The 14936-nt window shown below is 41.5% G+C and overlaps 1 protein-coding gene across 4 annotated transcripts in view; it reads left to right on the forward strand.

Moving 5' to 3' along the window:
- NRG1 (neuregulin 1) overlaps nt 1–14936 on the forward strand; it is a 1087745-nt gene that overhangs the window by 865457 nt on the left and 207352 nt on the right. For 2 of the 4 annotated variants that reach the window (XM_021694282.2, XM_021694281.2), the window contains exon 1: nt 6394–6600. The exons of 1 other annotated variant lie outside the window; for it this stretch is intronic. In XM_021694282.2, the coding sequence (XP_021549957.1) occupies nt 6504–6600 (97 nt within the window). In that variant the 5' untranslated portion in view covers nt 6394–6503. Of the gene's footprint in view, nt 1–6393; nt 6601–14936 lie in introns of those variants that run through there. One more of the 4 variants, XM_021694283.1, reaches the window with a different exon arrangement.

The following is a 14936-nucleotide window of genomic DNA, read 5'->3' on the forward strand; positions in this document are numbered from 1 at the left end:
CAAAAACAATGATATAATAACAGACAAGAGGAAATGTTATGAAGGAGATGCAAAAGTGTGATAGGAGATTAAAACAGTTTTCAAAGGCAGTGGACAGCTTTTCTAAGCAAGTGAAATTCAATTGAAGCCTAAGAGATAAGTGGAATTAGGCAAAGTGCGTTGGTTGTGGAAAAATTCAGGCAGAGGAAACAGCAAGTACAAAGGCACTGGGACCAGAAAGAATGGCCAGCTTTAAAGGCATGTTGCAAAGAGGTCTCCATGAGGCAGAGAGAGGGAGGGATGAAGCATAGTGAGAAAAGGCTGGAGTCAGGCGGGACCTGGCCCTTCAAGGTCATTTGATAGGGTTCTGGGGAGCAAAGTTGGCTGGGCTAGATTTGCATTCCAAAAAAGGACTTCTGGGACTACTGATGTGGCAAAATAGCTAGAGGGAACAAGAGTCCAGGTAGAAAAGCTTTACTATGGTCAAGGCAAAGAAAGGATGAAGGCATGGATTTGGGTGGTTATTAATGAAGAGGGAGGAAAGGACACTGAAGTCAAAATGACAGGACACGGGGAGGGGTTGGATGCAGAAAAGGTGTCAAAGATGATTGCAGAGTAGGTAATTAGTAATCGATTGATAGAAAATGGTGGTATCAGAAGCAGGCTTTTTATATTCATTCTACTCTATTTAAATTCATTCCATTGCAAAACCAGTGCTTACCAGATGCAAAGCATGGTGGTGGGAATCTAATGGATAGCAACAGGAAAAAAGTATACAAAAGGATATATAACCTCTGTCTTTTATAAGCTCACATTCAAATACAATGTTTCTCATTTCCGATAGTGGAAAGAGAAAAATATCTACATATCCACACACATATATGTATACACACACAGAGAGAGATGTATACATACATGTATGTCTGTGTATGTGTAGGAGTACATATATGTATATATAAATTTGAGGTATTTGTATCACATGCACATCTGAATTAAGAACCTGTTGCAAGGGGATTGAGGAAGATAAAGGTAAATAATTAGTGTGGAGGTAAGGAAGAGAAACCAAAAAGTTGCTTGAGACTATGTTCTTAAAAGAAATTAAAATGTTTCAAAAACTATCAGGTCTTCTTCTTCTTCTTTTTTTTTTTTAAGATTTTATTTATTTATTGGAGAGGGAGAGCACAAGTGGGGAGGAGAAGGAGAAGTAGGCTTCTCTGACGTGGGCTTGATCCCAGGACCCCAGAACCATGACCTGAGACGAAGGCAGACACCCAACCAACTGAGCCACCCAGGCACCCTGAAAACTATCAAGTCTTCTCTCTCCACCTTACTGTAGAAGAGATTTATGACACTGGCCCTATTTATCAAATAGAGTCCATAAAAAGAAATTAGGCACTAGTATTCAGCTATATAATCCCTTTTCAATATATGATATATCCCTACAGTCATGCATGAGAATAATCTTATTAATAATAATGATAAATAATAATAATAACAACAGTAATCATCCGTGGATAGCAATTTTTAAAAAAAATCACATAATAAGCATAACAATGTAAGTGTAGATTCTATTTAATGTTGTTTGAACATTATGTTTTTACATTTTTTGTTCATTTTTTGAGGGGATTCTAAACTCACAATTTTGTTACCAAGCTGATTCTCTTCATAGCAGACAGAATATGATTCGTTAGCAATTCTGTCAAATATTTGCCAAAGGTAATGGAGGACAGCTTTCCAGTCTTGCCAGGGCATCTTGTGGGTCAGAGCCCTTTCTTTAACAAACTCAACTTGCATATTGATTCTAATAATCTAACCAAACAGACAGGACAATTGCTAATCTGAATTCCTAAGGCTCCTTTCATCACATTTTCCTCATATGATCGTCTTTGCTTGTTTCAGTTTTGTGTGTATTCCTTTTGATTGCTTATTAATGCCTCCTATTCATAGGGCTAGTAGTATCTAATCTCTAAAATAGTCTGCAATTGTTGTTTACCATTACTATAATGGTGCAGAGGGTGGAATGTTTGCAATAACGAGAGGTGAAGCTACCATGAAGCTAATGAAACTTACTCTTCAAGATCTCTCACATCCAAGGGTCCTTTAATGTTCTTGGACTTAAATTTGTATTTTTAATATTACGGGGTTTTTTTCCCTTCAAAAATAGCCCCCAAATTTTATGAGTCTTGGGCCGTGGAAAACTTATCTGGCCCTGCTTTTCATTTGTATTATAATAATTAATTTGTTTTCATGCCTTTCTCACAGTATTTTAACTTCATGAGAATAGGAGCTTTTTTTTCTTTTTTTTTTTTTTTTCTATTTCTCTACTATCTAGCATTTGGTTCAGTAGGTGCTTGACGAATGAGTAAGTCATGACATTTAGTGGTTGTTTTGGAGCTGACTCTGATGAGTGAGATTTTCTTTTGCATTCATGAATCTTCATTAATGCCAACTTTGTTGCAAAGTTTTTAAAAAAGTAATTATCTTAAGTTACTATGTTTTTAAAAAGTTAAAAGTACCTATTTAATTCTAAATTAATTTCCCACTACTGTCAGTATGCACATATTTTGTAAAAAATGTAATCAATCTTCACATGTTACGTTCTTTCATTTTATTTATTTTTTTCTTTTAAGAATTTTCTTGGGGTATTTTCCAAATGGGAATTACTGAGATAAAGGGCATATTTGATTAGCTTTGTAGATTCTAAGAGTGCTTCTAAAAGGTAAGCCTTGCCAAAGAAAAATGTTATGGCACAGGATTGCATTTATTTTAAGCTGTCATTTAATATAAGATCTCCATGTTGTCTTTATTTCTCAAGTTGCTTATTTATAAATCTCCACTCTATTTTTCAGGAGTTGACAAATGTTGACAGATTGACATATGTTGCTTGAGAGCTGCTAAACCCTCTATGATATATACTCTAGGAGCTAAACAATACATAATAAATTAGGAAAATTATACCATGAAGATATGTCATCATTTCTAAATTATACAATTCAGGTTCATATTTTGGTCTTCAAGGAAGGAAAAATATTCTTCCTCCTTTATCCATCCCCTTTTTCTGATCATTTCCAAGGTTTTTTTAAAAGGAAAAAACCAAACCAAACAACAACAAAAAAAACACCACAGAAAATCATTTGCCACTTCCTGACCATAGAGATGAATAATTTAAGGACAATCTCAAGCTCTTGAAAAATCTCATAAATATTTTAATTATCAAAGAAATGGACTTTTATTTGGTTAATATTTTACCTAATCATAAATAATGGAATAAAATAACCCTCAAAAAATTAACATTAAATAACATAAAGGATAAAGACACATTTAAACAATGTATTAGTAGAAAAAAAGTTTTGGACTCTGTCATAAATTTTCTGACAATTCAGCTGCAACTGACAACTAAATATGACTCCAGAATCCGAACGTAGTCCCAGGAAGCCCTGTCATCCAACTGCCCCTTCATCATCTTTCTTAAATGTTCTTTCAACATTTATCATTGCAATTTTTGTCCTTTTTTTTCCTCTCTAGCATATCAAACCAAAAAAGGACAATTATTGCCTGCTCACTTATACCCAGCTTCCTCCCTTTATATCCCCTCATTCCCCAGGCCTGAGTATTTCCATAGGAATCCTGCTACTGCTTAGTGGCCACCATGTTTTATTATAAAACTGCAATATCAACAATCTTTGGTCCTTCATCCTTAGTTTGGAAAAACTGTCCACTAGTACTATAGATTCCTTCAAATGGAAAACTATCACAAAGTTGTAGGCTCTTCCCTTATCCTCATGGCAAAATTACTATAATAAGGAATTAGTAAGCTGTTTTGAAAAGTAAATCATCTAGACCCAAAACAAAGCTGACTGATAATAATTCCATAGGTATGGGTTTTTACTACTGCCTTCCTGTTTAATTTGGAAAGACCTGAAACTTTTTATTCCAAAATACATTTTTGTTTTATATTCTTCAATTCTAAAATAATGATACATTTGATAACATTTATCTATTGTAAAGCCTGTAAAGGGTCTTATATCTTGGAGTAAAAATACCTTTTTTTGAAAGGGTTCCCTTTTTCTGAATTTTGCTGTTTCCTGCTTGTTGAGCAGTGGCCCCTCCTGGGAAAACAGAGCTATTTCAGCCAACATTCAGATTTCATTTTACATTAGACTCTGTGGAATATTACAGTGCTATTCAGGTTTATTCATAATCTTTCCCCTGATTTCACTGTTTTTATAGCCTAGCAAAATTTATATTTGGTGTTTGTTGAAGGGTCATCAGAAGATACTTGGACATCAAACTTTTTCAAAATAAATTATGATGGCATTACTACTAAAATATCTCTCAGCAGTTCTTATTACCCTGAAGATTAAACAAGAATAAAATTATTATTTTAGGGCTGTTTTAAAATGAATGTTTTTGCCCCCCTCCTTTCCCACATATATAGCAAGGAGGCACCCCAGATTTCATCTTTATTTAAATGGTGGCAATTACAATATATATCGAGAAGTCTGTAAGCATGTAATGCTTCGGTTAGCATGAGCTCCAGAGAAAGGAAAATCAGGAACAAGTCACTTGTAACGAGAAGTAAATTTCATATATGGTTGTTCGTGTTCAGCTCTTCCTGACCACAACCGGAGTCTATCACTGTAAATTAACATTCTAAGTTAGCCACAGCTGTGATATAACTAGGAGGATGTGTTCTTTACATGATTCTGGATCATTCCGTGTGTGGATTACTCTGGCCTCTAACTTTTGTCCTTTGCAGCAGGGTGCCAACGTTTTCTCGATTCACTGCTCTTTAGAATTCTCCACCAGAGGGAGGACAAGGGAAGGAGAAGTAGGTTTCACCCGCAGTTCCGAAGAAAGTTTGAATCCGACAAAGCTAGCGTTAATGAATTAAAGAGCTCTAGCCCAACTCCACCTCTCCCTGCTTGCTTTCTCGCTCGGTAGGAACTGACTGACCACCCCCCCCATCCCCCCAGCTATTGCAGTAATTTTATTGTTGATCGCCTTTTAACCCGGGTTTTATTAGTTCCTTTGAAAATCAAGTTGTAGTGAGAGAGTTTAGGACACCCTCTCTGAAGAGGTTAGATTATAGCTATTTATTTTTTAAAAAGCTAACGATGAGGGGTGCCTGGGTGGCTCAGTCGTTAAGCGTCTGCCTTCCGCTCAGGTCATGATCCCAGGGTACTGGGATCGAGCCCCACATGGGGCAGGAAGCCTGCTTCTCCCTCTCCCGCTCCCCCTGCTTGTGTTCTTGCTCTCGCTCTCTGTCAAATAAATAAATAAAATCTTAAAATAAAAACTAACGATGAGAATTATGACAGGCACGTTGTTCAACACACGAAGGCAGGATACACACACATTCAAGGAGCAAATCTGGGAAGACAGTGCGATCTGACCATCTTTAAGGTTCTCTGAGCCCTTCCTGTGTACCCGGAACAGTCTTACACTCAAATTCCTTGCACACAGTTTGTCTTTGCCCTACGCGCGTGCGGGACTTCCACTAAAGTAGGAAAGGAATGAACCCCAAACTCCTGGAAAAACTGCGAAAGTTCCTCTCCTTCCCGAGGGTTCCAGAGCCTTAATGGAGGGGGGGGGCAGGTGTCAGAATTCCAAACGTTTTTCTCCAACGTCTCTCCGCATTGTAGGGACCGGCGGAGCCCTTCGGGGCTTCCTGGCAGCGGAGGAGAGCGAGGAGTCCCTGGGTCCCTTCCTCGGTCTTTGAATCTCCCGGGGCCGCTCGGTTCGCTTCCCGGGACCGCAGCGGCGGTGCCGCCGGCGGCGGCGTCTCCGCGCAGCTTCCAGCGACCCCTGTCGGGGGTTCCCGGCAGCCGCTCCGCGCGCCGCCGCCCCCCGCCCGGCCAGGCTCGGGGAGGGAAAGGGGCTGCGCCCGGGAGCGCCGAGCCCAGGCTCCTCCCGGTGGCGTGTCCGCGCCTCGGGGTGGGGGTGTGGTGGGGAAGAGGGAGGGGGCGAGGCAAGGGGAGGGGGAGAAGGAGGCGCCAGTCTCCAACCTGCGGGCGGGAGGTGGGTGGCTGTGGGGCAATTGAAAAAGAGCCGGCGAGGAGTTCCCCAAAACTTGTCGGAACTCCGGGCTCGCGCGGAGGGCAGGAGCTGAGCGGCGGCGGCTGCCTGGGCGATGGGAGCGTCGGCAGGACGGTGAACGTCTCTCCCTCCTCGGGCTGCGAGCGCGCCGGGCGGACGCCACCACCGGAGCCGACAGCGGCGGGACCCAGCGCGGCGGGAACCGAGGACTTCCCTGGGCGACAGGAGCAGCCCCGAGAGCGAGGGCGACCGGCTGAAGGAGCGACCGCCAGCCCCAGGTGGCCCGGACCGCACGCCGCGTCCGCGCCGCTCCCCAGAGGCGACAGGAGACGCCCCCGCGCCGCGCCAGTGCCGCAGCTCGGCCGCGCGCTCTCCCCCTCGAGGGACAAACTTTTCCCAAACCCGATCCAAGCCCTCGGACCAAACTTGTGGCGCGTCGCCTTCGCCAGGAGCGGTCCGCGTAGAGCGTGCATTTCTCGGGCGAGATGTCCGAGCGCAAAGAAGGCAGAGGCAAGGGGAAGGGCAAGAAGGACCGAGGCTCCGGCAAGAAGCCCGCGCTCCCGGCGGGCGGCCCGAGCCCAGGTGAGTGCGCAGCGCGGCCCGGCTCCACGATCCTCCTCCTCCTCTGCGGTCGCCTCTCCCTCGTCCGCCCGCGCCCTACGCTCGTGGCGCCTGGCGCTGCTCCCGGGCGTCCGCCGAGCCGGGAGATTCTCGCCCTCGGTGGGGCCGCACCTCACCTGGGCGCCCAGCCCCACACGGGTGCCCGCACCCCGCGCGTAGGGTTGGGGGCGGCAGGCGCGCCCCACGCCCTCCGAGCGTCCAGGTCGCGTAGCGCTCCCTGGCTTGGCCTTTTCCTAGAACCCCGCAGCTGAGCCCAGCCCGGGAGCCGGTCCGGAGTGCGGGAGCCGAGGCTGGGTGCGCGTTCCTTCGGCGCCAGGAGGGCTTTGCACGGGCCCCGTCTGCCCTCTAGCGAGAAAAGCGGGAACGGGTCTCCACTTGGCGTGCCCCGTTTGGAAGAGCCGGGTGGTCGAGAGAGGCCCCGGGAGCGGGTGCGCGGCGGGGCTTGGGCGAGCGGTGTGCAGGGTCGCGGTGTGTGCGTACGTTCACCCTAATTCAGCCCTGAGATATTGGACCTCGGATCAGTTGAGCGGGATTCCTAGAGGTCAGCGAAGCAGATAAAATCTAGCCCAGTGCCAGGAACCAGGTCGGCTCCAAATGAGTTCTCAAACTTTAAATTTAGCAGTTCTGTTTTTCAGGACCTCCTTGATAAATGTCGTTAATTTATGTTGCCAAGAGGTTCCGAAAAGCAAAGTTCATCTAAAATTTTGAACCCAGTTGCTTACTGGTTATATAACAGAATGAAATGGCAATGGAGGCTTTCTAGAGACAAATCTTGTATTTAAAATCAGAACACGGATGTGACTGACAGTTTCACCTTAGATTTCCCTAAGAAGAGCTGATCCTTTAGATATTGTCTTGAATAGAGCAAGCATCCCGAATAAATACTTGCTTATGAGTGAGTGAAGAAGATGCTTAAAAAAGGAGAGGAGAGGGTGACGTGTAAGGGCTTTTTTTCCCCTGTCTCTGCAATTCCCAATTGTTAATTGATCCAGATCCCTTAAGTCACTTAAAGCATCCCCCAACACATTTTATAAAGCACTTCTGAAAATTTAATTCACTGGCTCTAGCTCTTGGTAATACTGTGGCTGAGAAGATAAGCAGAAAAATTTGTCTGTTCCTTGTAGGAAGAAAACAAGATTTGCTTAGTCCTCTTATTGGCATCACTGATAGCATTTCAGAACCTGACTTACTGGCAGGGACCTTCCACAGGTTTTGAGCAAAACAGAAATTGAACAAAGAGTAATTGTTTGGCCACTGACCATTCCTGTGCATGCTTGTATAATAAGATACTGCTGATCAGATTCACCTTATTTACTTCAGGAGGGCATATTGAGATTGTCTTTACTTTTACCCTGTGTTTGGAGACAAGGTATGAAATGGGGAGCTGAATTAGCAACCTCTGTAAGTGACTTTATCTGCTGTCCTTTCAAAAGTCATCGTGGTAAATTAAAGAGACCTTGGACGGAACCCAAACTGTAAAGTTGTAGAGTTATTTGTAGGGACCTTTAGGTGTTCCCCTGTCCTGCCCATGAACTCTGCCTTCAGAAGTTTCTGTGGTCCTCTGTAGGTGGTCTGATGAATTAAGGAGGGGCATTGGTTTGAAGTGGCATCCTTTTTAGGTAACAGGTTTGCGTTTTGTCAAGGGTTTATAGCAGCAGGGCCTTAGCATAGACATTTCAGATAAGCAGGTAGATTTAAGAGCAAGCAGGCATTTCTGTGTCCTGCAGATCTTATCTACGAGGTTGACAACCTAATGTTCTCCTTTGACACTGAGTTCAAGAGCTTCCTCAGTGACTCTCATTCTGCGTTCTAGTCCACAGTTGTGATTTCCTCTAAACCAGATAGATTGGCATTTTTAAGTGACGTTCTCTTTACGATCTTCCTGGAAAATTGAGGTGAACTTGGCTCTAGGTTTGTTTTTAGTATATTTATCTCCCTTTTCCGTCAGGTAGTCCTCATCTTTGGGGAGGAACCTTTTACCTCTTCCAGGGCACCTTGGAGGAGGTAAAAAGTTCTATAAATCATATAAACCACTTAAGAATATTGATTCTTCATTTGATTTGAAAAGAGTGGTCAACTCGAAACCAGCCCTGTGTAAAAGCACCAATAGTATTGCTTTGAAATCAGTGTTTCTCTCCTTGTCATTTTCCTTATAATGGTGAGGGCCGGTGTACTTGTCCTTATCTGAGGGGAATAAGTAACTGATAGCCGTGATGGCTTGTGGGAAAAACTCACACCCTTTTTTCAACTGTCTTTGCACTCAAGTTCTCAGGCGTCCTCCAAAGAATGACTGCTGGTGCCATGACTGTAGTGTTGCCACTTGACATACCAGCCCCGATGAGGACCCAGGAGCTCCCCCATCTGTTCAAGAGCTCCTGTGGTAGTGCCCTGCGGTCCCACGTTTCACCCCTTGCGTAAAGCAGCCACTGAAATTGCATGTGCTGGCTGATGCACTTGCAACCAGCCAGCCTCTCTTTGGACGTTACAACATTACTTCACGACAGTCGGGGGAGATATAATGCTGAGATAACAGCTTCTCGGCCCTGCTGTGCGCTCTATTATATGCAGAGGCATAAACACATCTGTTGGAGGGAAATTTTCAGGGGAAAAAGGCTTCTTTAACTTTCATATGACGTGGGACTGATATGTGATACATACATGGCTATGTTTCATAGCATCCACATTTTTATACAATTAAGTGAATATTGAATTGCACACTATTGGGGCTACAGATGTTCAACAGAATTATCTACTCCATAATAATGGCTCTGATAGGTCCCAAGCCCTTGGGCTCATTGGTTCCTCTTCTTTGCTCAAAATAAGCAACCTCAGCAAATCCTGGGCTTTGTAACACGGATCCATGTGGTACCAGGGGCCCTGTAATATCCTGGGCCTCCTAGATTCTAGACCTCCCATATCCACCCTATTCTAATTGACTTAGCTCAGCAAACTTCCTACCAAAGCCCCAGTTAGAAAACCAGAGGTTTTGTTTTGTTTTGTTTGCTTTGGTCTTTGGCTCTGAACTTCCTTTATGAATTTCCATTTGCTGGTATGTTTTTCTTCCATAAAACACCACAAAGGATTTTTTTTCTCCCCCCCCCCCGCTTTAAAAAAAAAAAAATAACCTGGAACAAATTCATTATCAACCTAAGCTGCGTTCTAGAACTATTGGGTCTTCAATTGTGGTAGAAGGGGCATTTGTGACTACAGGTGAAACTTAGTATACCAAATGGGGAGCAATGGTCCATGTGCTCTCTGGATGACATCACCCACCTGTTTCTTTAAGTGGCTTCCCAGACTGAAGTGCTTGTAAACATTCTGGGATGTAAAGTGTGCTGTCACTAACAGGGCATCGTGTGTTTACGGAGCAGGAGGAATGTCCAGTGGTCTGTTTCAACCTGGTTACTTCTGGCCACTTACCTTCTGTAACTATTCAAAACATTAGATCTTATTCATAGGATGAAATAGGATTTCTTTTGAAGAATTACTTTGAAGCAGAAAGAGTGGGAGAAACTTGGGATTCTATTCTCATACCTATGGAATGATAAAGTAATAACTGATGGAAGAATGAGAAGAAAAATAAATATATATAAATAACCAGAAAACATTGAACGAGTATGAGAATAGGGAATACCTTATACATGCCAGGCACTCTATGGATGCTTTTATATTTTTTAATAAGGGAGCTAATATTTATTGAATATCATAGCATGTCCTAGGCAGGGTAAGAGATACTTTGTGTATTTTGTCACTTGTTCTTTAGGAAGTGCAAAAATGCCTTGCTGTCGGACAGCAAGGAGCGGGATGCCTAGTTCTTAGCTCTGTAAGCCAGATTGCTTGGGTTTAAATCCTAGTGCTACCGTTCCTTAATGGTTTTATGAGAAAGTTACTTAATCTCTCTATGCCTAAATTTCCTTATTTGTAAAAATTGCATAATAATGATATTACTATCATGAAGTTATTATGAGGCTTAAGTGAGATGATCCATGGAAACACTGTAAACAGTGACCAACACTTAGTAAGTGCCCAATAAATGTTCGCTCTGCTTATAAAATTACTTCAGAAGCAAATTGTCTGTGTTTTTGCAAAGGTATTTGACATCATTTTCAAAATTTACCTTTTATGGTAAAAAAATAATTCCAAACCGGCTTTAGATTAGAGTGAGTATAAATATTAATATCTACTCCCTGTAAATATAGAGAAAAGGGGATAAATATGTCAAATACGATAACTGCACATATGTATGATGAAAACGGTCCTGAATTCAGTCTAAATATTGAAAGTAGAGTGAGGTGCAACATAATTTTATCTCTGGCAGAAAAACGTTGAGGTTTCAAGCTATGAGAAGATTTTGAAACATGACTCCTTTTCTGGCAACACTTAAGAGTTGACGCTCAGACCTCACTTTATTATATAGAATGCATAATCTTCTCTTTGGGGACTAGTACAAATTGTAGCAATTGAAAAGGAGAGTGTGTATGAACATTTTCTTTGTTATCTTTTTATCAAATGTAACAGTGTATTGCTAGCGAAGAGCCCAGAATTGAATGCAGGTGTTTCTAAATATAAATAAATAAGGAACATAGGAAATCCATACTCCTCACTATTTGTTTTCTCCCCTCCTCACCAGAAGAGCTGTATGTAGTGTTTCAAGTTCCAGGAGTGTGATGCTTCCCAAATCCGTATTTTATTAACATTCTCGAAGTAGCAAGTTAAATTTGGCATTAACAAAGCCCTGATAGTTTAGCACATTCTGTTAGGACAGAAGAAAACAAACTGAATGTCAGTAGTTGGGGTGAGTGATTTTATTTGCTCAAAGAGACAAGTGAATGGACTTCTCATATTTTAGTTAACCCTAGGGCTTTCCCCTTCATAAACAGAAAATACAAAAAAAAAAAAAATTAAATCAGGTAGTATTGGCCTAAAAACTGATTTATTTTAACCAGAGGAAAATATGCTATAAGGTACATAAAAGTGGAATTTCTCCAGAAGCGCAAGTGATGTTTTGGATCCATCCTAATCCTACACATCTTAATCGTAATCCTGTGCATGTGTCCTTGTAGGAGTTTTAATTTTTTAAAGTGAGCTACCAAGATGCCAATAGATGTCAGTGTTTGTTGCTTTAGAAAAAGTAAGGTGTTAGAAAAAAAAAAAAAGACAGCTTAATTTGTTCTCAGTTTTAATAAGCTAAAGCTGGCTACTCTGAGAAGTTTGATGAGTATTAGGACCCTGGATAACCTTGCGTACTTTGTTAAAGAAAATGTCGTAGTTCCACATTCCGCTCTTCTATTAAAAGATGCCTCTGCAATAAATTCCTGAAAGAATTCAGAATGTAGGCTGAAAATACACGAATCAGCACATTTTTTTTCTTTTTTAAAACGAAGACACAATTGTTCAAGAATGTGGTGAATGTGCTTACGTCTTGTATGTCTTTTGCATTATTCAAACTAGAAATTAAATTATGCATGCATCTTATATCACCTTGATTAAGATTGAACACATACATTTTCGAGTCCAGCTCAAGTGAGATCTGTGGGCTGTGGCCCCTGGAAAGCCAACGGCGACCAGCATTTTCTTCTTTCAGTGTCTTTTCTCGGTGTCACTTTTCTGTGGCCTCCAGAGGGTGCTCCAGGAGCATCACACTGCTAGTCCCCAAAGAATGACTCCTTTTTGCTTTTCTTAAGTTACTTTGATATTCTGGGCAATCTGTGGGGAAGAGGGAGGGCCCTGATTTATTTCATCAGAGTTAGCTGCCTCAACTGGCGTTCGTTTTCCAGCGAGACCAAATAGCCTGAATTCACTAGGAACTCTGAATGGGAACATTCTGATGCATCCTTCTGATGGTGACAATGCCGTTGTCACTTGCAGGGGCATGTCTGTGAAATTAACTTTCACCAGCACTTTTTCCTCAGAGAACCTAGCATCTCACAAGCACCTTTCAGTTGCCCCTTACAGCAATTCCTTTTGAGTAAGTTCAGAGACCTCAAAGCGATTTAGTCATATTTAAAAAGGTTCCCTATGTAGGCATCCGCCTTTGGCTCAGGTCATGATCCCAGGGTCCTGGGATTCAGTCTGGCATCAGGCCCCCTGCTCAGCGGGGAGTCTGCTTCTCCCTCTACCCTTCCCCCCTCCTCATGATCTTTCTCTCTCTCTCACTCTCTCAATAAGTAAGATCTTAAAAAAAAAGCAAAATGTTCCCTTTGGCATTGGAAAAATGATACATGAAAGCACCAAATTGAACAAAGGATTTTTACTAACACATTTGCTTTCATTTCTTCACACTCTTTCCTCAGCTCCTAGCCAAAATTATTTAAGAAACCTTCTTCAATTGAGGTACACATTTTTTGAAAATAGGTATGAAAGATTAAATCCGTTGGATCATGGGCTAATGTTGTAAAATCGTCACCTAGTCCCTGTTACTTGCTCACGATTGATCCCACCCAGCACGTGTCATCTTCAACCAGGAGCTGCTCCCATTATGTTACTCCCTTGCCCTTTTGAAGTGTAGTGTTGTTCATGGTGTTTCTTAGACAAGAAAGGTATTACTGGGGCACCTGGGTGGTTTAGTTGGTTAAGTGGCCGACTCTTGATTTTGGCTCAGGTCATGATCTCAGGGTCATGAGATCGAGTCCTGTGTTGGGCTCCGTGCTGGGCATGGAGCCTGCTTAAGATTCTCTCTCCCTTTCCCTCCCCACGTGCGTGCACTCTCTCTTTAAAACAAACAAAAAAAAGGTATTACTAATGGGAAGTAGCCTTTGCTCTGCCACTGTGTCCCAAACCTTTCATTCCACAGCTTCAACAGGCAGGCAGCTGGCTCCTTGGGCAGCTGCTGAGTTTAAGTTTCAGTGATGTGAGAGTCAGGGAATGTTTTATTAGGTTGAACCATATGAAATTGTCAATTTTGTAGGTCATACGTGACTGACTATATAGTTTAGTATTTGGATTCTCTTTTAGTAGTTTGGCTTTCTGCTTTATGTGTTATTTTAAATAACATAGTAGAGACAACTTTGAAAGAATTCTTACAAGTTTTGGTAATTAAAAGAGGTTAAAAGTCATATACAAAGGAATCTGGGCTAGGAAATCATTGAACCAGTGGCATTTTTCTCCAATAAATAGATCAGGTCATAGGATATCCATATGAAACGAATTTGGCATAAAGTCATAGTATCAGGGCAACTAGCATTTCCCCTTGGAGAGAAGAGTAGCGCGTTTCTACTACGACATAGAACTTTTATTTTATTTGACCTGTTAGAAAACCGTTATCTTGCTTTCTCTTACCCGCCCTATTTCTACAGAGATTACAGAGATGTGAGAAGGAAATATTAGTGAGTGGCGAATAATCCTGGCTTTATTTTATGAGATAATATGACAACAAAATCTTTGTTCAGCTTCATAGTACTAGAGCAACACGATTTTTCTAGTATTTTAAATAACTGAATTTTATTGTCAAGTGAAAATGCATCTCATTATGAATGGCCTATATTGCTTTATAAGTAAGGTTAAATTTAGAGAAAGCTGGTTTTTTAAAAGTGTGTATATTTGTGTTTGTGACTGTAAGTCATCTGTTGTTATATATAACGGCGTAGTTGTAGAGACAAATTGCAATTTTAAAGGTTATGGCAGCTCTTTAGCTATTCCGTCCTGAATCTAAAACCAATCTTTAAAAGGAAATGTCTAAATTCCAATTTGGAATGATTTTTTTTCCCAGAACACATAAATCTTACAAATATAGTGAAATGTTTTGCATACCGAATGTCTTAAATTTAAGGACTCCAGAATTGAAACTTGAAATTCCTACGCATTTTGTGGTTTTTTCAAAACATAGAATTCAACCTTACATAAAAAGTTTGAATATTAATTATACATAGAAACATTTCTCTATTAATGCCCTAAGGTTTTATAACTTAAAGTCTATTTTTTAGCTGTGTAGTAGGTCATTTATTTAGGAATTTTCATTGATATATATTAGGAAATCACACTTATATGTGAGCTGATAAGAATGCATCCAAAAATCAAAGAAGAAAAGAAGTGAAGGAGATAGTCAGCAAGTATTTAAAGGAAAACAAATGTTCATGAGAAGAGAGCTTTCTTCTATGGAGATAAATGTATGTGTTGCTATTTAATGTTTAGAAATACGTGTTTTGTGAATTGAATGTTCTTTCTATTCTTAAGTTTATCAGGACTTAGGAGGGTTTCTGGTTGTCCTTGAACTTGTCTCTTCTCCCCTCTCTGCAGCTTATTCCTCAGACTTTCTGTCCTATCGGAAGGACACTTAGAGAAGAGGATTCGTAACTTTC

This window comes from Neomonachus schauinslandi, chromosome 2, assembly GCF_002201575.2.
Source record: "Neomonachus schauinslandi chromosome 2, ASM220157v2, whole genome shotgun sequence".
Taxonomy (NCBI): Eukaryota; Metazoa; Chordata; class Mammalia; order Carnivora; family Phocidae; genus Neomonachus; species Neomonachus schauinslandi.